At 38.4% G+C, this 23,922-nt stretch overlaps 1 protein-coding gene across 3 annotated transcripts; it reads left to right on the top strand.

Annotated features, from left to right (window-relative positions):
* Nucleotides 1-15,964: 15,964 nt before the first annotated feature.
* Nucleotides 15,965-23,644, top strand: LOC127127757 (G-type lectin S-receptor-like serine/threonine-protein kinase At1g11330). Of its 3 annotated transcripts, XM_051057031.1 has the most exons (9): nt 15,965-16,460; nt 19,643-20,073; nt 20,278-20,856; nt 20,981-21,088; nt 21,710-21,942; nt 22,042-22,252; nt 22,455-22,692; nt 22,764-22,914; nt 23,025-23,644. In XM_051057031.1, the coding sequence occupies exons 1-9, from the start codon at nt 16,306-16,308 to the stop codon at nt 23,328-23,330; spliced, it is 2,412 nt and encodes an 803-aa protein (XP_050912988.1). In that variant the 5' UTR covers nt 15,965-16,305; the 3' UTR covers nt 23,331-23,644. The 3 variants fall into 3 exon arrangements, with proteins under 3 accessions (XP_050912988.1, XP_050912987.1, XP_050912989.1); XM_051057030.1 differs by having other exon boundaries at nt 19,643-20,856; XM_051057032.1 differs by having other exon boundaries at nt 15,967-16,335; nt 19,654-20,856.
* Nucleotides 23,645-23,922: the final 278 nt, after the last annotated feature.

Raw genomic sequence — 23,922 nt, forward strand, 5'->3', positions numbered from 1 at the left:
TTAAGAAAAGTGCAAAATATTTTTGGGTAATTTTATGGACAAAGAAAATATTTTAAATAAGAAAAAGAAATATGAAAATGGAAGGATTAATGGTGATGAACATGGTAAACAATCGTAGATATATCAAAACATGGTCATGGAAGAGATGATTACCTAATTGAAAATAGAAGTGGAATGGAATCTGATATGTGATGAAACTTTGCCTCCTTACCACTAAATTCTAATGCTCCTTTAGGGTTAGGGTTTCAGCTTCTTAAATAGGGTGGATTAGGTGTTCTCATGGGCTTTTTAATAAGTGATTTATCCATAAGAATAAAAGTGTGAAGTGAGGTGTAAAATGTTGTTATTTTGGGCCAAACTTAAGTGAATGGATGTCCAATGCATGGCCAAAAGAGGTAAAAAAAACGTGACTGGTTTGTGCAGCATGCTTAGAAAATCTGATTGGGCCAGCCAGACCCAAAATCTGCCTAGAAAATCAAGTCATGGTGCCCACTTTAAATGAATGTATCTCTCAAACCATGGATCCAAATTAGATGATTCCAAAAGGATGTGAAATATGACATGGCAAGGTATAATTGTTGTGAAGAAAGTATTTTCAAATAATTCCTTGAAGTGCAAGAAAACTGGCCAAGAAGTCTTGACAAATTTTAAAGATTTTGGACTTAGAAATTTTTCTAAGTGTCCTAAAAAAATGACTCACTTTGACTAAGCATAACTTTCTCAATTCTAATCCAAATGGAGAAAACTTTGTATCTCTAGAAATCTTGGAACAACTTTCATGTTGGAGAAGTTTTCAAATGGAGCTTTTATCTTGATGCAAAATGGGCTTAAAGTGAGTGCAACGATCATGAAAACTTGCCCTAAATGGAAAGTCAACCATTTCCAAATTAAGTAACTTTTCCAATTCCTGATTAAATGATGAATCCATGATCCAACCTTGATCAAACTTCACATGTAGGCTCCCCTAGGCATGGATTTTGATATTCCACTCTCAAAATGTCAGGAGTTGACTTTTCTGGCCCCATCGTTGACTTCTCTCAAACTGTCTGATTCCCGATTCCATTGATCAATTGAAGCACTTCTAGCTCAAATAAAGAGCTTATTTTTTTGTATGTAGACCCTTGTGGACATATGGAGGGCCACGGAAAAGAGTTTCACCCAAGGAATCAGAAATAAACTGATTTTATACCAAACCCTAGTTTAGGGCAAAATGATCGGGAATTGATTGCACTACTTGCCAATGGATCTTTCTGAGGTAATTGTGAGTCTTCCTAGGCCAAGATGCCTCTCCAATCATGACATGGATGAGCTCCTCTACTTCCAACCAAACATTGTCTGTTGCAGGTAGCCATGAAACCCTAATTTCTGATTAAATCCAGATGAACACTCTGATAGCTTTGAATCCTTCACTGATGAACTGAGGACCATAATAAGATACTTGGACCCCCCGTGAGACCCTTGAGACTTGTATACTTAGAGAATGAAGTCCAATTCTCAATCTTGCTTTGTGTGGGCTCCTTTTGTTAAGGAGTGATCGATCAAACCCTGATCTACATGTCACTAATGCAGTATGCAATGAGTATGACCTAATATGATGCTAATGAAGTGTAAAACATAATCCCATGCTTCCAGGAAAAATGAAGGGTAAATTTTGGGGTATTACAGCTCCACAAGCATCTTTGGGATCCTACTTCAATAACTTGTCATTCTTCGATTATGCTTACATGCCATGAGCCTTAAGCAATAGAGAATGATGCTAGGGGATTTTTCCTACACTTTTCTATAATACCTCTGAGTACAGGACGAATGACCCAGTTGCTCATAATATTTGCCTCTATTCATAGACTTTAGTGCAATTCTAGTCAAATCATTATCAAGTCTGCAATTAGCCTTTATGGCTCCTTTTTCAAATATTTCTTGTGCTTAAACACCATTGAAATTTCTTTATCTTTTGAGATACACCTTATGATCATTCTCACTACCAGTCTCAGTATTTTGGTAAGATCCTTGTAATGTCAGTACCCGCGCTTTGACAAGTTCAAGTTCTCTTCTTTAACATATTAGTCCTCGTGCTTTGGTAAGACCCTTGTCATGTGAGTCTTAGGATTTGACAAGTTTCTGCTTACTCACTTACCATATCAGTCCACGTGCCTTGGTAAGACTCATGTCATGTCAGTCCCCGCGCTTTGACAAGTTCATGTTCTCTTCTTTACCATATCAGTCCCCGTACTTTGGTAAGACCCTTTTCATGCGAGTCTCATGCTTTGACAAGTTCCTGCTTACTCCCTTACCATATCAGTCTCTGTGCCTTGATAAGACCTATGTCATTCCCCGCGCTTTGACAAGTTCATGTTATCTTATTTACCATATCAATCCTCGTGCTTTGGTAAGACCATTGTCATATGAGTCTCAGGCTTTGACAAGTTCCCTCCTTTACTCCCTTACCATATCAATCCCTATGCCTTGGTAAGACCTTTGTCATGTCAGACCCAGTGTTTTTACAGGCTCCTATTTTCCTCATTACCATATTAGTCCTTATGCTTTGTTAAGACCTTTGTCATATGAGTCTCTGGCTTTGACAAATTCTTGCTTTTCTTCCTTACCATGTTAGACCCAGTGCTTTGGTAAGACCCTTGTCACGTGAGTCTCCGACTTTGACAATTTCCTGCTTTCTATTGGTTTAAACACCATTGCAATTTCCTTTCCTTTTCAGGAACACACATTTATGGTTAACCTCATTCCTTTCCTATTGGTTTAAACACCACCCCCAATCATATCTTTTTCTCAGTCTTAGTCCTCTGCTGGAACAGGGATAGAGTATCGAGATTTGTTATCGTCTCCACAGGGATTATGTGATATTGCCGCCGTTCGACAGTTGTTAAGTTCTTAACTTATAGTAACAAGGGGGTTTTAGTTTTCGATTACGGTAGCTTGCATAAAAAGTAAGAAATTGCAGTAAAAGTTTTGGTTTTACGATTTGAGAAAGATTGTCAAAGTTAGGGTTCGACGATCACTTTGCATGCATATGTTCGATCAAACAAAACTCATAAACTCCATTAGATGATAAACACATTCACAAAATCCTCCCAATGTGTTTATTTCTAACACACATTGTGGGTTTTTCCCATTTTGATCCATTGTTGATTTCTCACACAATCTATCAAAATGACAACTTTTAGGTTTAACTTTTTAGTGAACAAACTCATTCAAAACTATCTCTAGCTAAAGAACAAGGATGGATGAAAACCTAGGTCAAGAGTTGGAAAACACCTTTCAATGATAAACCAACACAAAGAGTTAGCAAAAAAACAAGGTTTTCACCATACATTCATCATCAAAGAGTTTACAAATGAAGATCAACCCATATACATACAAAGCTTATGATCATCTACATCTAACCTTGACAAAATGAAAGACTTAGCTACTCATTTTCATGGTAGCTTGAACAACAAGTTTCGGAAGAAGGTTGATCAACATCCGAGTTGAAGAATCGAGATTGGATGGGAATCCACCTTCTTTTTGTAAAATATTGTCAAGAGAAGAAGAAGAATGAGAAATGGGGTTTTTAGGGCACAAAAATCACCTCCTAGCAAAAAACAAGTAAAAAGATGATAAAAAAGATTTGTTCCAAAAAGTAGCCCATACTACTTATAGAAATGGTTGCTGAGTTGTCATGCTCGCTAGGCGAGCAGAATGGTTCACCTAGCGAGCCCCAAAATAAGTCACCAGATGAGCCTGCGTCCAGAGGAATCATTCCAGACAAGTTTGCATCTGTTCGCTAGGCGAACAATCCTTCGCTAGGCAAAACCCTCGCTTCTCTCATTCGCTCCAGTGAGTATTGATGTTTTTGCTACTGGAAGTGTTCGCTACTTGCTCGCTGGATGCTCGCCTAGCGAATACTTCGCTACTTCCCTCGCCATAGCGAGTTTTGATCTTTTTGCTACTGGAAGTGTTCGCTACTTGCTCGCTGGATGCTCGCCTGGCGAATACTTCGCTACTTTCCTCGCCACAACGAGTTTTGATCTTTTTGGTTCTGTCCAAGTCTGGGAGTGTTCGCTGGCATCTCGCTGCGTGCTCGCCTAGCGAATACTTCGCTACCTCACTCGCCTAGCGAGCTTGCTTATGTTTGCTTTCTTTCTTGGTTCCTTTGCCATCTTTCTTGTGCCTTAGTTTTCTACTCTTTCATGCCTAATTCCTGCACAATAACACACAAATTAAAGGTACCAAGATCATTTCACATAGTATTACAAATCAACAAAAACAAGGGCGATTTCGAACACTTTTTCGACAAAAAGGAGTGAAAGATGCCCACATTTGATAGCTCAAATAAGCAAACTTGGGCATCTAACAACTCTCCCCAACTAGATTCTTGCTTGCCCTCAAGCAAAGTATGCCTCTTGAAGGACAAGAGGATTTGCTTAAAGAAAAAGGTTTCTCCGAAATCGGATAAAATGGCTCAAACACAAGAGAATCAACCAGACACAAGTTCCCAATGGTTAGAATAACACAATACACAAGAACTAAAGCCTTATAGCAATGCAAAACATGTATCAATCCACAACAATGTTATCCTGAATGAATCACCCTATCTCTCCTCTTCGAATAAGGATTGAAGAAATTACGCGTTTGCAACCGCGGGGACAATTTCACTCTCCAACAAACAATGCAAAAGTCACTTCAATTCATACAATGTCTAACAATTATAAATGAAAATGCGGAAGCACGAAGATCACTAAGGTCTTTTCCGGTTGTAGCTTGGTCAGGTTTACAAACAAGGGTCATATCTAAGGCCATTGAAAACGAACTTGCCGACACAAAAGAGACATTCACTGTACAAGCTATTCACACATCTCAACTTCGTTCCACTTGTTTCTCATTTGAAACCTTCAATACTCTTATTTCACAACTCAATTTTGTTTTTCACTATTTTTCTTCCAAGCAAGCATTCATTTTCATTTTTTTTTCACATCGTATTCATAAAACAGATGTTTCTCTTTTCTAATTTTTTTCAATGCTTGCTCGGTTATTCAAGAGTTGTGGCACCTACCGATTCTCATTTTCGTTCTCCCCAACTTATCTTTTACTCACCCCAAGTGAATGCTCTTGACTTTTTATGGCAAAAGAACAATTATCAAAAATTTCAGGGTTTCAAGAAAAAAGATTTTGACGTCTCGCCTTATTTCAAGCTGAGATTCAACTGTTTAAGCTCAAAGGGGTCTACGAATACTCTCTGCTCACAGGTAAGTTGTATTTGGAACTGGTTGTGCTCGAAAGAAAACAAGCGCCTTGATCATTTCTAATTGCTTCCACAAATTCACAGTAATAAAAGACAAAGCATGAATCAAATGAATCAACACAGTTTATTAGAATCCAGCATTTTAGTGTACAATTGAGGTTTCCTCACAATTTGTGGTTCTAAGCCCTAGGTGAATCATTCATTCAATTATGTTGCAAAAAGAACAATATTCAATTACGAAAATAGTAAAGTTCTTAATGCATTCTAAAATTCTAACCGGAGGTAACCATGTACCTTAACATTATTCACTTGTTTATTTTTATCATCGTCATCCAAGCTCGGATGCACCTTCATTGGATACTTCTTTGAGGAGCAACCAATCTAGAAGGTTTGACCCTCAACAACCAAAAATTTATTAAACAAAAGAAATTCAAACCAAACACAATAATTTAAAACATAAACAACAACCATCACTTCAAAATGTTAAAATGTGCGTGGGGGACAAAACACCCCAAAAAGTACATAACAAAAATACCAAATATCTGAAAATACAAGAAAATAAAACATAACATAAAAAAAACTTAGTCCTCATAGGACTCAGAACCCTCTTCACTACCGGCCTCAGAACCGGAACCATAATCATCACCATCATCATCATCATCATCATCAGCATCATTAGCATCATCAGCGCCACCAGAACCATCAGCACCAGAAGCACCAGCACCCGCCCCCTCTCCGAAAACAGGTATGTCCTCAGGCCAGCTAGCATGTTGCAGGAACTGCTCACGCGTCATCATAGAATGCTCTCCAGAAGGGTCACGTACCTGCAATTGTAATACGTGCATAGAGTCATGTATATCAATCATGGCGCGCTGAGTCGCCGCCATCCAATCCCAATTGTAATTGCAAACAGCTTGCTGGAAAGGATCAAACCCCTGAGAAAAAGCATCAGGACCATCAGCAGCCCCGGTATCATCAGCAGTTGTACTACCTCGGAAGTTCTTCAGCTTACAGTACTTGTCCACATATCGATCGTCGATTGCGGACGGAATCCTTACCTGACTGTGGGAGGGTAGCTTCACCCTCGACTGTAGGCACAAAGCCATGATGAGACAAGGAAAAGCAAGAGGGAAGTTAACTCGCGCCCCCGACTTCAGCCCGCTCTCAACCACGGACTTCATCTCAATCGCAATGATTCGCGCCACATCGATCTGTACATTAGTTAGAATACAGTGGACCAAGTGTGCCACTGGGATTGGCACGATCGACGTGTGTGACTTGGGCTTAATGTTAGTCAGAACCAGCATCAAGATCAGCTGAGCCAAGGGAATCATATCCTCCCGATGGTACCTCACAGGAACCCCAGATGGGTTCATCTCAACCGACTTTCCCTTAAACAACAGGGCCGCAGAAATAGTATCAGTGTTCCTGTGGAGCCTCAGATCTCTGTGGTATGCATCCCTCTCATTAACTCCCAGATGGAGTGGTTCACCAAGCACTCGGTTAATAGCATCCCTATCAAAAGCGACCTGACGTCCTGACACTCTTGTAGTCCAAGTGAAAGGCTCGTCGTCATTTGGCAGCGCGTTCGCATAGAACTCGTGCACTATATCAATATCATAGCTTTCGGGTGGAGAGATCAACTTTGTCCCATTTCTTGCTATTTATCAACCCTGCAAATGTCCGATAATCGTCTTGTGCGTTGATCAAAAACCTCTTCTCAGGTAAGATTTTCCTTTTCTCCAACACCACATAACGTGTGGCTTGCTTCGCCCCAACGAGTTTATCATTGTCAAATTGAATTGACATAGTGCGGGAAGTGCTCCCGACCTTTCTCTTTTTTGCAGCACTTGACCTGGATGCCATCTGTAAAATCATAGAAAAGAAACAGCACACGACCACAAAACAGATTAGAGATCAAAATAGAAAAACTAGATACTGTCATGGTCGCTACAGCTTCGCTTAGCGAGGACCCAGCGAAGATTCGCTACGGGTTCGTTTAGCGAAGTGACAGCGAATGCTTGCCACAGATTCGCCTAGCGAAGATGCTAGCGAATGTTACAGGATTATGAGTTCTCCACTGTTAACAATCCAATTTCAGAAAACCCAAAGTCTAATGATACCCATTCCAGAAACAAAGTAATTTAACATGCTAGGAATCGTTCTAAACATACATGGAAACCTAAAATTCAACCCAATCTCCCAATCTCCCAAATTCAACCCTAATGACTCATTCTTCAGAATTTACAACATTGAAAGCACAAAGGAATGGAGACAGAACAAACCTGATTGAAGAGGTTGATTGATTCTGAAATGCAACAGTTAGGGTTTGTACAAGGATGATTCTCAAAGTTTTTGTGTGAGATGGAAGTGAAAAGTGTGAAAGTGAGAGTGAGTTCGTGACCCTATGTTCAGACTAAAAACAAAATAAATGGGTTTTGGGCCCAAATGAGTGGCCCTCTGAAAAATAAATTAAAGTTCTGTCACGCAACGTTCGCCTAGCGAAGAGCTAGCGAACGACTCGCTACTGTCTTCGCCTAGCGAGCAGCTAGCGAACGGCTCGCTACTGTCTTCGCCTAGCGAGCAGCTAACGAACATGACAGGATCTTGTTTTTTTCAAAACAGCACTACACAACACAATTCAGCAAGGTTCCACCAATTTGGAAACCAATACCACACAACACAAAGTTGTAAATACTTACAATGTTGGGGTGCCTCCCAACAAGCGCTTGTTTAACGTCGGATAAGCTCGACGGTTCGAGATGCTCACAGAGGAGCATCCAAGCAGATTGCACAGCTCTCGCGATCCACAAGACCGCCAAGATAAATCTTCAAACGTTGGCCGTTAACCGTCCAACTATCTTTCTTCTCCAAGTCCTCAATGACAACAGCTCCATACTCTTTGACTTCTTTGACACGAAATGGCCCGGACCATTTAGATTTCAATTTTCCGGGGAATAGCCTCAACCTAGAATTGAATAAAATAACCAACTGTCCCGGCACAAATTCCTTCTTCCTAAGCTTTTTGTCATGATACTCTTTCACCTTTTCTTTGTACAACCAACTCGAGTGATATGCGGCATTGCGCATTTCTTCTAACTCAAGCAATTGCACTTTTCTTTTTTCACCGGCCAAATCCTTATCAAATTTCAATAATTTCAGAGCCCACAAAGCTTTGTGCTCCAATTCGACCAGCAAATGGCAAGTCTTACCAAATACCAATTGAAAAGGAGTTAGCCCAATTGGAGCTTTAAAAGCGGTATGGTATGCCCATAAAGCTTCATCCAACTTTTGCGACCACTCTTTTTTAGAATTCGACACGGTTTTTTCAAGAATTCTCTTAATCTCACGATTAGAGACTTCGGCTTGACCGTTTGCTTGTGGGTGATACGGAGTCGCCACTCTATTGATACACTGTAATGTTTCAAAACGCTTTCTAACGGTGCATTACAAAAGTGCGACCCTCCGTCACTAATCAACACACGGGGGGTTCCAAAACGGGAAAAGATGTTTTTCTTCAAAAAATTTATTACCGTTTTAGCATCCGCCCGAGGTGAGGTAATCGCCTCAACCCACTTAGAAACATAGTCAACCGCCACAAGCATATATTCATTACCATATGAGGGTGGGAATGGTCCAACAAAGTCGATACCCCAACAATCGAATACTTCAACCTCTTGGATGTTTTGGAGAGGCATCTCGTCTCTCTTACCAATTCCACCACTTCTTTGGCAACTATCACAACTTTGCGCATGGGCATTTGCGTCTTTGAAAATAGTAGGCCAATAAAATCCTGACTGAAGGACTTTAGTGGCCGTTCTTGCCCCATTGTAGTGTCCGCCGTAAGGCGAGTTGTGACAATGCCAAAGAATGCTTTACGCTTCATCGCCAGTAACACACCTCCTTAAAAGGTTATCACCACCCAATTTAAACAAGTATGGGTCATTCCACACGTAGTACTTAGCATCCGAGAGAAATTTCCTTTTTTGGTTTGAAGTTAGGTCAGGAGGCACCAAACCACTAGCCTTATGGTTTGCAAAGTCCGCAAACCACGACCTAACTTGAACTTTGAAAAGTTTTTCATCAGGAAACTCTTCCCGGATTTCCTTCTCGGAAGCGGTAACCTCCACATTAACTAAGTGAGATAAATGATCCGCCACCAAATTTTCCGATCCTTTCTTGTCTTTGATTTCAACATCAAATTCTTGCAACAAGAGGATCCAACGGATGAGCCTTTGCTTCGAGTCCGGTTTGGTGAGCAAATATTTAATTGCCGAGTGGTCGGTATACACTATGACCTTGGAACCAATAAGATAGGACCTAAACTTTTCAAGTGCATACACTATCGCAAGTAATTCTTTTTCAGTGGTGGCATAGTTAACTTGAGCCTCATTAAGAACTTTACTTGCGTAGTGTATCGCATGAATTTTTTTCTCTTTTCTTTGGTTTAATACCGCTCCGATTGCATAGTCACTCGCATCACACATGAGCTCAAAATTTAAATTCCAATTTGGAGCGACTATAATTGGAGCGGTAACCAAATTTTCTTTTAAAATTTCAAAAGCTTGTAAACACTCATCATTTAAAAGAAATACCTGATCCTTAGCTAGCAAGTTACTCAAAGGCCTAGCTACCTTTGAGAAGTCTTTGATAAAGCGCCGATAGAAACCGGCGTGTCCCAGAAAGCTCCGGACTCCCTTCAAATTCACCGGAGGAGGCAACTTTTCAATCACTTCAACTTTAGCACGATCAACTTCAAGCCCTCTTGAAGAGACTTTATGGCCAAACACTATCCCCTCGGTCACCATGAAGTGGCACTTCTCCCAATTAAGAACAAGATTTGTCTTCACACATCTTTCAAGAACCGTTTCCAAGTTGTCCAAGCATATACCAAAGGAACCACCAAATACGGAGAAGTCGTCCATAAAGACTTCCATTGTTTTCTCGATAAGGTCGGCAAAGATAGCTTGCACACATCTTTGGAAAGTCGCTGGTGCATTGCACAACCCAAAGGGCATTTTACGGTATGCGAAAATTCCAAAAGGACATGTGAAAGCCGTCTTTTCATGATCGGCCGGGTCAACCGCAATTTGGTTATACCCGGAATAGCCATCTAAGAAACAATAGTATTGTTGCCCAGAAAGTCTTTCTAGCATTTGATCCATGAACAGGAGTGGAAAGTGATCTTTTCGAGTTGCGGTATTCAACCGCCTATAATCAATGCACATACGCCACCCCGTTGCCACTTTTGTCGGGATCAACTCATCCTTTTCATTTCGAATCACGGTAATGCCACCTTTCTTCGGAACCACATGTACAGGACTAACCCATGGGCTATCCGAAATCGGGTAAATCATTCCCGCATCCAACAACTTAACAACCTCCTTTCTAACAACTTCCTTCATAGTAGGATTTAAGCGGCATTGCGGTTGAGCTACCGGCTTAAAGTCCTCTTCCATTAAGATCTTGTGCATGCAATAGGAAGGACTAATTACTTTGAGATTGGAAAGAGTCCAACCCACGACTTCTTGATTCTTTTTCAAAACATTGATCAAACGGGCTTCTTCATTCTTTGACAAAAGATTGCTTATGATAACCGGCTTTGCTTCGGTCTCGTCGAGGAATGCATACTTCAAATTAGAAGGTAGCATTTTCAATTCAATCGACGATTTTTCTTCATTAACCTCCTTCTTCAATACTTCCTCCTCAACTTCCCACGGATGTAACTCTTTTAGACTCTCAAGTTCCCTTGGGCATTCATCAAGAGCCTGCTCTTCTTCACTTGTGAAAACTTCAAAGGAGTCATCAAGAGCTAACTCCATAGGAGATATCTCATGAATATGTTTAGAAACTTCAAAAGTAGCCTCTTCGATCACATCAATGCGAAAGTTATCACGACTATCCTTTGAATGCTTCATGGCTTCGAATAGATCAAAAGTAACTTCTTCATTTTGGACCCTTACTTTCACCAAACCGTCGTCAACGTCAATCATCATGCGTGCGGTTTTCATGAACGGTCGGCCAAGAATAAGCGGAGCATCGTCATCCTCTTCCATATCAATCACAATGAAATCAACCGGGAAGAAGAATTTGTCAACTTTGACCAATACATCTTGGGCTAACCCATGAGGATGGGTAGTCGACTTATCGGTCAATTGCAAAGTCATCCGGATGGCCTTCATTTCAATGTTGCCAAGCCTCTTCATAATAGACAATGGTATTAGATTAATGCTTGACCCCAAATCAATTAGCCCTTTTCCGAAATAGACATCACCAATTGTAACCGGCAAAGTAACTCGTCCCGGGTCAACCTCTTTTCTCGGAAGCATCCGTTGAATGATTGCACTACAACTAGCATCTAGGACAATTGTCTCCGGTTCCGTGTACCTCTGCTTTTTATTAAGTATGTCTTTCATGAATTTCGCATACTTAGGCATTTGCTCAAATGCTTCGGCAAACGGAATGTTCACTTGAAGTTGTTTGAATATATCCATGAACCGGGCGTAATGCCGTTCATTCTCCCTCTTAGATGGAGCATGTGGATACAGAAGGCTTTGGATTGGAGTAACGCCCACTACCTCCTTTCCTTTAGAAACTCTAGAATTCCTTTCTCTTTTCTTTTTTACTCCCTCCACCTTCACTTCATACTCTTATTTTTTTCAACTTCCACACTTTCTTTATTTTCTACTTCACCATTTTTTTCATTCTTTTCAACTTCTTCCTCACTCCACTCCCCAACTTCAACATCAATGCTATCCTCTATTTTTTTCTCCTCATCTTTTTTCTCATCCTCTCTTTTTTCACTCTCATCTCTTCTTTCACTCTCACTATTCAACTCCTTTCCACTTCTCGTCGTTATCGCTTTACAATGCTCTTTTGGATTCGTTTGCGTGTTCGCCGAAAAAGATGGTCTGGGTTGTTGTTCCGCTAGTTGTTTAGCAAGTTGACCGACTTGAGTTTCGAGATTTTTGATTGCCGCATCGTTGCTCTTTTGATTAGCCATCGACAATTGCATAAATTGTGTCAATGTCTCTTCTAACTTTGAAGTCACGACCGGCGGTTGTTGAGGTTGGTAAGGATTTTGACGGCTAGAAGTACCACCCCCATAACCTTGGTTATGGTGATAGTTAGCCCTTGGTTGGAACCCTTGAAAGTGTTGTTGTTGATTTTGAGGATGTTGTTGATACGATTGTTGTTGTTGTTGCCTCGGTTGGTAGTCTCGTTCGTTCGCCATGTAATTCACCTCTTCGAACCCGGGAGGTGGACAAAACCCGGTGTCATGATCACCCTTGCAAAGCTCACAACAAGCTATTTGTTTAGCTTTTGAAGGCTCTTTCAACTCTTTTATTTGTTGAGTTAAGAGTTCAACTTGTTGTGAAATGAGTTTATTTTGGGCAAGAATAGCATCGTTTGTCCCAAGTTTAAGCACTCCCGGTTTCTTCAAAGTGTTGCCTTTACTTTGACTTTGGAGGTTATTTAGAGCCATACGGTTAATGATATCAGTAGCTTCGGCGGCGCTTTTAGACAACAAAGAACCACCCGAGGTAGCATCCAATAAAGTCTTGCAATTAGGTTGAAGGCCATTCTTGAAAATGTGGATTTGCATCAATTCGTCAAAACCATGCCCTTTGCACTTTCGAAGCATGGATTTAAATCTTTCCCATGCCTCATTCAATAATTTATTGGCTCCTTGCGAAAACACGGAGATAGCCGTTTTGGATTCCATGAACCGGTTGTGGGAGAAAAATCTTTCAATGAACTTCTCTTCCAACACGTTCCAATCCGTCATGACTGCAGGTGTTTGATCCAAGTACCAATCTTTGGCTTTGCCGAGCAAAGCATGAGGAAATAGTCTTTTGAACAACGGTAACTCTTGAGCTTGATCAACTCCGTCTGCCAATGCTATCTCGTAAAATTTGGTGAGAAAAGCAAAGGGGTCTTCATGGTCCATTCCGGTGAATGGACTTCCGTATAGCAAGTTAAGAGTTCCTGTCTTCATCTCGGATTGCCTTCCCGTGTGGTTGGCAAACTAAGCTGTATTCCTCGGACTGTTGACACATGGTGTGGAAACGGGCGGTGGTGGTGGTGGATCCATGATAGGTGTGAAAGGTGGTGGGTGTGTTGTAGAAGAACCTTCTCCTTGTTCTTGTCGTTGTCTAGCTTGTTGCCTCCTTCGTCTCGTTCTGCTGTTCAGTCTCCTTGTGGTTCTTTCGATCTCGGGATCAAAAAGAAGTTGGTCCTCAGGAACCTGCCCTCGTATAAAACGAAAGTTGCACACTAAACCAAACAAATTAACAAGCACAAGTCAAAAATTCAGAAGTTAAAAATTCAACAACTATTGCGATGCTCGCAATATCAATTCACAATCCCCCGCAACGACGCCATTTTGTTGGAACAGGGATAGAGTATCGGGATTTGTTATCGTCTCCACAGGGATTATGTGATATTGCCGCCGTTCGACAGTTGTTAAGTTCTTAACTTATAGTAACAAGGGGGTTTTAGTTTTCGGTTACGGTAGCTTGCATAAAAAGTAAGAAATTGCGGTAAAAGTTTTGGTTTTACGATTTGAGAAAGATTGTCAAAGTTAGGGTTCGACGATCACTTTGCATGCATATGTTCGATCAAACAAAACTAATAAACTCCATTAGATGATAAACACATTCACAAAATCCTCCCAATGTGTTTATTTCTAACACACATTGTGGGTTTTTCCCATTTTGATCCATTGTTGATTTCTCACACAATCTATCAAAATGACAACTTTTAGGTTTAACTTTTTAGTGAACAAACTCATTCAAAACCATCTCTAGCTAAAGAACAAGGATGGATGAAAACCTAGGTCAAGAGTTGGAAAACACATTTCAATGATAAACCAACACAAAGAGTTAGCAATAAAATAAGGTTTTCACCATACATTCATCATCAAAGAGTTTACAAATGAAGATCAACCCATATACATACAAAGCTTATGATCATCTACATCTAACCTTGACAAAATGAAAGACTTAGCTACTCATTTTCATGGTAGCTTGAACAACAAGTTTCGGAAGAAGGTTGATCAACATCTGAGTCGAAGAATCGAGATTGGATGGGAATCCACCTTCTTTTTGTAAAATATTGTCAAGAGAAGAAGAATGAGAAATTGGGTTTTTAGGGCACAAAAATCACCTCCTAGCAAAAAACAAGTAAAAAGATGATAAAAAATATTTGTTCCAAAAAGTAGCCCATACTACTTATAGAAATGGTTGCTGAGTTGTCATGCTCGCTAGGCGAGCAGAATGGTTCGCCTAGAGAGCCCCAAAATAAGTCACCAGAAGAGCCTGCGTCCAGAGGAATCATCCCAGACAAGTTTGCATCTGTTCTCTAGGCGAACAATCCTTCGCTAGGCGAAGCCCTCGCTTCCCTCATTTGCTCCAGCGAGTCTTGATGTTTTTGCTACTGGAAGTGTTCGCTACTTGCTCGCTGGATGCTCGCCTAGCGAATACTCCGCTACTTCCCTCGCCACAGCGAGTTTTGATCTTTTTGCTACTGGAAGTGTTCGCTACTTGCTCGCTGGATGCTCGCCTAGCGAATACTTCGCTACTTTCCTCGCCACAACGAGTTTTGATCTTTTTAGTTCTGTCCAAGTCTGGGAGTGTTCGCTGGCATCTCGCTGCGTGCTCGCCTAGCGAATACTTCGCTACCTCACTCGCCTAGCGAGCTTGCTTATGTTTGCTTTCTTTCTTGGTTCCTTTGCCATCTTTCTTGTGCCTTAGTTTTCTACTCTTTCATGCCTAATTCCTGCACAATAACACACAAATTAAAGGTACCAAAATCATTTCATATAGTATTGCAAATCAACAAAAACAAGGGCGGTTTCGAACACTTTTTCGACAAAAAGGAGTGAAAGATGCCCACATTTGATAGTTCAAATAAGCAAACTTAGGCATCTAACATCCTCCGAACTATGGAGCTCTAACTTCCTTATTGCACTATGAGGATACGTAGGCACGAGTATGTGAATCCTTGGCGATCACCTTTCTCCAGCCTCCTTTCCTCTCCCCCTTTTCAATCTTTGTTCTCCGAACTACGAGACTCTGACTTTCTCATTGCACCATGAGAATACGTAGGCATGATGACCACAATCCTCCTCAAGCACTCTTTTCCTAACCCGTTCTTTTCTGCAGGTACATGAAGATTATAACACCCATTCAAGCAAGAGCATTCAAAATGGTTTCCATGGAGTATCATGGATGTGGGGGGTGTTAATACCTTCCCATTGCATAACCGATTCCCTTATCCATTTTTTTGTTTCTTTTTCCTTGAATTTTATTGATTTTTTTCCTTTCCTCTTTTGGGATAAATAAAGTTCGGTGACGACTCTATTATACATTCGAGCCTGCGATGCGTTTGGTAGGCATATTTCAGTTAGCTTCACACATTTCGGAGATGCATCTCCAAATACACCATATTTTTTCAACAATAAGGGTTTTTACGAAAACGCGCATACTTATAATCCCCTATTTTATTTTTTTAACAATTATAAAGTGTGTATGCATCTTCGAACCCACCCAAACCATTGTTCATACATAACTAATGTATTATACTGTGCAGAATTTAGAAGAAAAAAATGTCCGAAAATTAACATCCAAATTTATAACATTATGGACAACATTACAAAAAAAAACAAGTTATATTGTTACATTAAAACTAAAATGTATCAAAACATGTGTCAGTGTGTAAATTTATCCGTGGTTTCTTCTTTGACATTTACTTATTTGCTTCGTAGTGAACTCTTCCATCTTTTTAAGAAAGTGATCTGGCCAAGTTTCATACGTCCACTCTGAAGAGTGTCGGTAAGGAGGGCTCCTATGCCCAAACCCCATTGCCATTCCTAACTAACAATAACGAGGGATACTATGCCCAAACCCCATTGCCATTCCTAACTAACAATAATGAGTACGGAAACTCTTCCTTCCACGGCAAAGCGATCAAAATCACAACGATACTGAGACCGTGATGAAGATGTGAAGTCGAACTAGGAAATAAGGGGAAATTATCGCAAATGCTAACAAGCTAATGATCCAAATATGGTTTGCAGCATTCACATTTTAGTTTTGGTAATAAATCGATCCTATTTTTTGTGTTTTGATTCATGGCCTTTGATATCTAATTGTAAGGAACGTAGAACTGAGATTGATCAACGTTATTTGGTCATTATTTATCATCAAATTTGCAGTTTAAGGTATGTTGCAGTTCTGATTTTGTGGTTTGTGTGGGTACTTTTTCTGAAATTTAGGGTTAATTGCAATGTTATGATTATCAATATAGCTGTTTCTTGTACTTTAAAATTGGGAATGCAATCATAGCATGGAAATGAATTTTTAGTAATTTTTTAGGTATCACGTTGATTGCTAAATGATCGAGTGGCTGTAATATTTAGGAGGCTATTATCGATTTTTGCCTATCAGTAGAGTTCTTTCGTATCATGGAATTGTTTGAGTAATTTTAAGGAACTGTGTTTAGGGGAATGTTTGTGACTAAGAACTCATATTGTTCATGTTTTCTGTTATTGGCCTTTAAGCAATCTGACCTCAATCATAATTTCTTTTTGCAATTAATGATTGAATGTCTTCAAACTAACTGGTAATATAAGTATGATACTCCCGTTAAGCCAGCTCAATTCGTAGTTATGCAGAGATATCAGACTGTAGGGACGCCGCAATATACCACTTATTCACCTTTGAAGTGTGAAATTTCAACCACTAGGCTATTTGACAAAAAAAAGTTATCACTTGGATCAAAATAGCACCCTCTAGAACCATGCATTAAGCTGTGCTAGAATATTTAATGCCTACTTTTCAATAGTAATATTCAAATTTCGATCACTAGGCACATGGTTTGGATTTTATATTGCAAATTCTATCATATCAAATAAGATCAGCTTCACTAATCCGAATAGACGGAAGACAATTTTTCCCCTTAATTCATTTGATTTACCTTTTGGGAACAAGACAGCTTCAGGAAGCTTTTTGATGCATGTCAACACTATAGGCTGCTCGACATACATATCTTTGTAGTTTATCTGTTTTTGAAGTATATAAAAACAAACTCTAGATGAAGGCCCTAATTACTTGTTGGCTTGTTGCTTCTAACATAACACTCAATAGTTGATAAAATATAATAATAACTATTCTGTTACAAGTTTGTTTCAAATAGATTATTAAGTGTTGAAAATCCCGCCTTCATTGCGGTCAGCTCCTAGTTGCCTGATTGCGGGATTTGACTTTCCTTCATTGCAGCTTCCAACACTTACATTATGTTGGGTTTGAAGGGGTGAATTTAGTCCCACATTGCTTATAGATATGACCTGTAGTGTTTATAAAGTTTGGGCAGCCCTCATCTTATAAGTCGGTTTTATAGGGATGAGTTTGGCCAAACTCTAACTTTAATATGGTTTGAAAACCTTGTTTTTAATGGAGGAAATATACTTTTTTTTTTCTTCTCTTGGTGAGTTTTTGTACACCCATACACCTACTTAACACCTTGAGAGTGAAAGAAATAGAGAGTGATGTGATAAATGTGATATGTTAGTGACGTGAAGAGATAGAGAGAAAGTGAAGTGTTAAATGTGTGTTGGAAAATTAAAGGTGTACAAATATAAGAGCTCTTTTGTAAATGAGGGGTGTTTGTTGGATGAAGGTAGCATGTGAAAGTAAAGTTGTATTGTATATGTATTCAAAGTCTTATTTTAGATCTTTATATACCATATATCTAGTGTCATGGTGACATGGTATAAAACCTTCATTTTTTCGGGAGGTATAAGACCTATTTTAATAGATGTGTTAAACACAAAAGTTATTGACCTTTTAAACCAATTGTTGGCATCAAATTTTGCATATGTTTGGTTCACTGGAGTGTGCACCAAAATTACTGCAAAAAACTCCAATAACGCAAAAGCTTAGTTATGAAGCTTCGATAAAATCTAGATGGAAATGGTCTAGAATTCAAGATTGAAGACTCAAATACGAAAAACAAACATATGCTTAGTCACTTGGGAAATATTGATGTTTTTAGATTTTTATAAAAAGTAGAAGTGATTAAATTTGTGCTGGCCAATGGCCAGGACTGTATGGAAGCAGATTGGCATAAAATGATTGTTTTGCAATATTCTGTTTACAGCTTATCCTACTATAGAAGTGAGTTTGAAAAAAAATAAAAACTCTTATAACCTGCTGTAGCAAGTTAAACTGGTGTTGCACCAATACAGTGTAGCTAAAGTTGTGCACCCTATCTCCACCTATTCGAGGACCTGGTTTCATGAAAAGAATACGGTTTTTGTTTGAGTGAATAGATATATTGATAATTGAAATTGTGAACGTCTATTAAACTTGTCTGAATTTTACGCATAGGCAAATACGTCATTGAAACTGTAATACATTAGTCTCAAAGTCCCTTTGTTAACTTCCGTGTTTATGCCGCGGCACATTAAACGGACATATGACGTTCAATGTGGGTCACACATTAGTGAACATCATTAGAAACTTATGCGGCATAGTAATTTCATGCCAACTCCATGGTTGACAATACCACGTCCAGATTCAATCATGTAATATAATTCTCACAGCCTAATTTTATATGCAATTTAGTCCCTGGTTATGTAGCATTGATTTTGGATCCGCGCCGCATGTTTATTTAATATGGCACATGATAACCTCTAATAACAAAAGTACCCGATGGACCATTTTGAGTGACGAGTAACCGTTCAAGAGATGTATTTGCCGATTTGAAAAATTCAGCGTCTCTTTTGACTGATGCTCACAATTTCGAGGATCAGTTTTCCTATTCGCTCATTTTAATTTTTATAGTTTATCATCATATCATTGACTTTTTATGATTAAATTAATTAAACATTTTATATTAAACTTTATGAGGTTGCCTGTGATGTAAAAAATGAATGATTCAAAGTTACAGATTTGGAAAGCATTAGACAACTGGTATTATTTTATCAATCATGTGAGGCACTTGCCTAAGGAAAATTTGAATACATCAATGAATCTCATAGATGTGAGAGAATACAAGTTGATTTAATGTAATAAAAAAGAGAGAGAAGAAAACACATTAAAAGTGATAAGTGACAACCTTATTAAGTGTGGTTCGTGAGACTGAATCAAACAACCTTTGTCTCTACAATCTTAGTGTGCATCTGACATAATTAAATCAAACAATCTTTGTCATTTGAAGTAGTAATCTTCAGAACCCTTCTGGTTCGTGAGTCTGACTTTAAAAAAGAAGTATCGAATCTTAATAAACAAGAAAGCATGTCTGTTTGTTGATCATACTGTTATTCTCCATAATGGATTTCAGATACTGTGCATATTTGTTCTCTGTTTCGTTCATTTTGTGTTTCTATTTGTTACATGTTAGTGTTGGTACAGACACCATCACATCATCTCAATATATCAAGATCAAGGGCCCTGAAACTCTAATCTCCAAAGATGGTAACTTCACCTTGGGAGTTTTTAGCCCTAAAAACTCTACAAAACGATACGTTGGAATTTGGTGGAAGCTTCAATCTACAGTCATATGGGTGGCAAACAGAAACCAACCACTAAATGATTCTAATGGGATTATCACAATATCTGAAGATGGCAATCTTGTGATATTAAATGGACAAGAACAAGTCGTATGGTCATCAAATGTTTCCAACATTGGATCAAATACAAGATCTGAATTTTCAGAATTTGGTAACCTCGTTCTTTCGGAGAGCACAACGGGGAAAATCTTATGGCAGAGTATTCAGCATCCTTCAGATACATTACTGCCGAGCATGAAACTTTCAACCAACAAAAGAACAGGTACGAGTATAAAAATCAAATCATGGAAAAGTCCTACTGACCCATCCATTGGAAACTTTTTTTGTAGTACTGTTGAACGCCTACACATAATTGAAGTGTTCATTTGGAATGGAACTCGGCCATATTGGCGCAGCGGTCCCTGGAATGGCAGGGTCTTCACTGGAATACAATCAATGACAGTTGGATATTTTTTTGGTTTTCAAGGAGGAGATGATGGTGAAGGGAATACTAACATATATTTTACAATACCAAATGATGAGAATTTTTTGATCTATCGCCTGAGCTCACAAGGAAAATTAGAAGAAATGTGGTGGGATGATGAAAGGAAAGAAATGCAAGTTACATGGACAAGCTGGGATTCCGAGTGTGATGTATACGGTATATGTGGGGCATTTGCAAGCTGTAATTCATTGAGTTCCCCAATATGTAGCTGTTTGAGAGGGTTTGAACCCAGAAACATACAAGAATGGAATAGACATGACTGGACTGGTGGGTGTGTTCGGAGGACACGTTTACAGTGTGAAAGGGTTGTCAATAAAACCACAAGTACAAAGGAGGACGTGTTTTTGAAATTGCAAAAGGTTAAAGTTCCAGATTTTGCAGAAGGCGTAGCTGTTACACCAGAAATGTGCATAAGCATATGCTTGAGTAATTGCTCTTGCACTGCGTACTCTTTTGCTGATGGGATTGGTTGTATGTCTTGGACCGGCAATCTACATGACATACAGCAACTCCAAGATGGAGGACTTGATCTATTTGTTCGTGCAGCCTATGTAGAACTTGGTATGCTCTAGTTGCTGTTTGTTAAAGCATTTGAAACATAGATTATTAACTTGATTCTATCTCTTAGGAGTTAGGATTGTATTGAATTTCTTATATTTTAAATTTTAATTTTTCATATGTACAGATCAAGAGAGAAACATGACAATAATCATTATAACTACGGTGATAATTGGAACTTTCATAATTGTCATTTGTGCATATATCATGTGGAGAAGGACATCAAACCAACCAGGTAACATACTATTTTAGTGTATTTAACATGAGTCATAAAATTTAGGTCAAATACATGTTGCCGCCCTTTAAGTTGATTGTTTGTAATAAGTTAGTTTTTAAAGTTTTTTTTTTGTAATATACTTGTCTTTTTAGTCTGTAAAAGGGGGTACATCGTTAACCTTTTTAACAAATTATATTACAAAAAAGATGGTGTGTCTTTTATTTACACTATATGGTTGAAACAATGTGTTAATGTCATCTTACATGTACAAATATCAAAGTCTTGATGGGTCTACACGAAGAAAAACATGTGTTGAGGCCTTAATATGTTACCAAATGTCTATATGTAATCTTGGTGAATGTAGACAGTGCTTTAGGACATGTAGATTAGACATAGAGCTTCATGTTTGTAGACGTAAGATGAGCTAAATGACGACATCAAATTTTTTTGTAACAAATGTATTTAAAAGGTTGACCATGCACACTTTTACAAACTAAAAGAACTAATTTGTGACAAAATAAACTTGATAGTACTAACTTGTTACAAACGTTTAACTTAGAGGACCACAAAATGTATTTTCCTTAAAATTTACTTTTTATTGATGAGGAATTAAGCTCTAATTATTTGTTTTCATTTCAGCTAAACAGTGGCTCTTTACTAAATCAGCAAGGAAAAAGAACAACAAAGCTTTCCAACTATTTAATAAAGGTGGATCACCAGAAGGTTATGCTAGTGACAACGTAATTGGAGAAATGTCCCATGTTAAACTTCAAGAGCTATTAATGTTTGATTTTGAAAAGCTTGCATCTGCCACAGACAACTTCCACTTGTCCAACAAGCTTGGACAAGGTGGTTTTGGTCCAGTATACAAGGTACCTTAAATGAAACAGAGTTACACTATTTTAAAACTATCATCATTTGTCAAAAAAAAGAACCATCGTCTATAGCATCTGTCACATATTTTCATCTAGGGGAAACTGCAAGATGGTCGAGAAATAGCCGTTAAAAGACTTTCTAGAGCATCTGGACAAGGGCTGGAGGAATTCATGAATGAAGTAGTGGTGATTTGTAAGCTTCAACACCGCAATCTTGTAAGACTCATTGGTTGCTGTATCGAAGGTGATGAAAAGATGTTGATGTATGAGTACATGCCAAACAAAAGTTTGGATGCATTCATCTTTGGTTAGTTCTTTGAAGCCCCTTCAACACTTTATAATACACAATTCCATACTTTCATCTTTTGCTTTATTTTTGCTTGTATCAACTAATTTTAAAAGCAAACAATTGTTTCAATTCCAGTGATTTTGTTTGGAAGATGATTTTGACAACTTCACTTCATATTGTTATATTATGTTCGAAATAATGTATTGCTACTTTTTTTTAGATCCATCAAAAAATAATCTCCTAAATTGGAGTACACGGTATAACATAATAGAAGGAATAGCTCGTGGATTGCTATATCTTCACAGAGATTCTAGACTAAGAATTATTCATAGAGATTTGAAGGCAAGTAATGTCTTGTTAGACGAGGAGCTAAATCCAAAAATATCAGACTTTGGTATGGCTAGAATCTTTGGAGGGGGAGTAGATCAAGCCAATACTAGCAGGATTGTTGGAACCTAGTAAGTGTGTTTTCCCTATCCAATATTTTAGTAGTATTAATTTGAGAATAATTTTTTATATTTTAATGCAGTGGCTATATGTCTCCTGAATATGCAATGCAAGGATTATTTTCAGAGAAATCAGATGTTTTTAGCTTTGGTGTTTTGTTACTAGAGATTCTTACGGGGAGAAGGAACTCAAGTTTTTGTGACAATGAGCATTCACTGAGCCTTTTGGGTTTTGTAAGCCTCAACAAGCTATTTTTTACTCGACTAATAGACTTTTTATTTTGTTGACTCAACATTCTAACGTGGATTATTTTCATTTTTTTTCTTCTTTTTATCTCATTTAGATCTGGATTCAATGGAGAGAAAACAATATTTTATCTCTAATAGATCGAGAAATATATGATCCTTGTCATCACAGTTACATTTTAAGGTACATACATATAGCACTTTTGTGCGTACAAGAACTTGCTGTAGATAGGCCTACTATGGCTGCAGTAATTTCTATGCTTAACAGTGAAGCTGCATTACTTCCTCCTAGTAAGCCTGCTTTTATTCTGATGGAGAATATGTTGAACTCAAAGCGGCCTGAAGAATGTCAAAGTGTTTCTTCCATCAATACTGTCAGTATTACAGATATCTGTGGCAGATAGTTCACTAAGGGCTCTAGAAAATGTTTAGATATCCGGATATTTAGAAAATGTAGTTGGGTTGTTTAGAAAATATAAAAGCGTAATATAATATAAAAAATTGTGAGCCCTATTTAAAGAACCAAAGTGGGAATGGTGGGTGTGGATGCTCTAAGTGCTGTGAGAAAAGTGGGAATGGTGGGTGTGGATGCTCTAAGTGCTGTGAGAAAGGTTTATAATGTCTTATATAATGTCAATGCTAGAAACTTTGTACTTGATATTTGTTGTGAGATAAGAAAAAACTCTAGTATAATAAAAGATGCATTGCATAGTGTAAATCTCTACATTCCTCGATTGCCTATTTTCTTATTGATACAACTAGTAATTTATTACCCGTGCATATAACAAATTAATGTAAAATTGAAAATGTAATATATAATAAGACTATATTTTCATAGTCCGAAATATAGTAGCAAATAAAAAATTGATTGTGAGGTACTTCTCCACCATTGTGAAAGGTCACAACTCCATATAAAATTTAGAGATGCATTTTTCGATACATTATTTAAAAACAATTATTAGTGCAAATTGGCGAGTCACTTTTATTTTGCCAAAA

This window comes from Lathyrus oleraceus, chromosome 3 (genome assembly GCF_024323335.1).
Source record: "Lathyrus oleraceus cultivar Zhongwan6 chromosome 3, CAAS_Psat_ZW6_1.0, whole genome shotgun sequence".
NCBI classification, from domain to species: domain Eukaryota; kingdom Viridiplantae; phylum Streptophyta; class Magnoliopsida; order Fabales; family Fabaceae; genus Lathyrus; species Lathyrus oleraceus.

Excerpts from the sequence above, each read along its gene's own strand:
- LOC127127757 (XM_051057030.1), top strand. The coding sequence starts at position 16,306 with ATGGTTTGCAGCATTCACATTTTAGTTTTGGTAATAAATCGATCCTAT. Across the intron at positions 20,857-20,980 it reads TGCAGCCTATGTAGAACTTG|ATCAAGAGAGAAACATGACA; the intron begins GTATGCTCTAGT and ends TCATATGTACAG. Across the intron at positions 22,915-23,024 it reads CACTGAGCCTTTTGGGTTTT|ATCTGGATTCAATGGAGAGA; the intron begins GTAAGCCTCAAC and ends TATCTCATTTAG.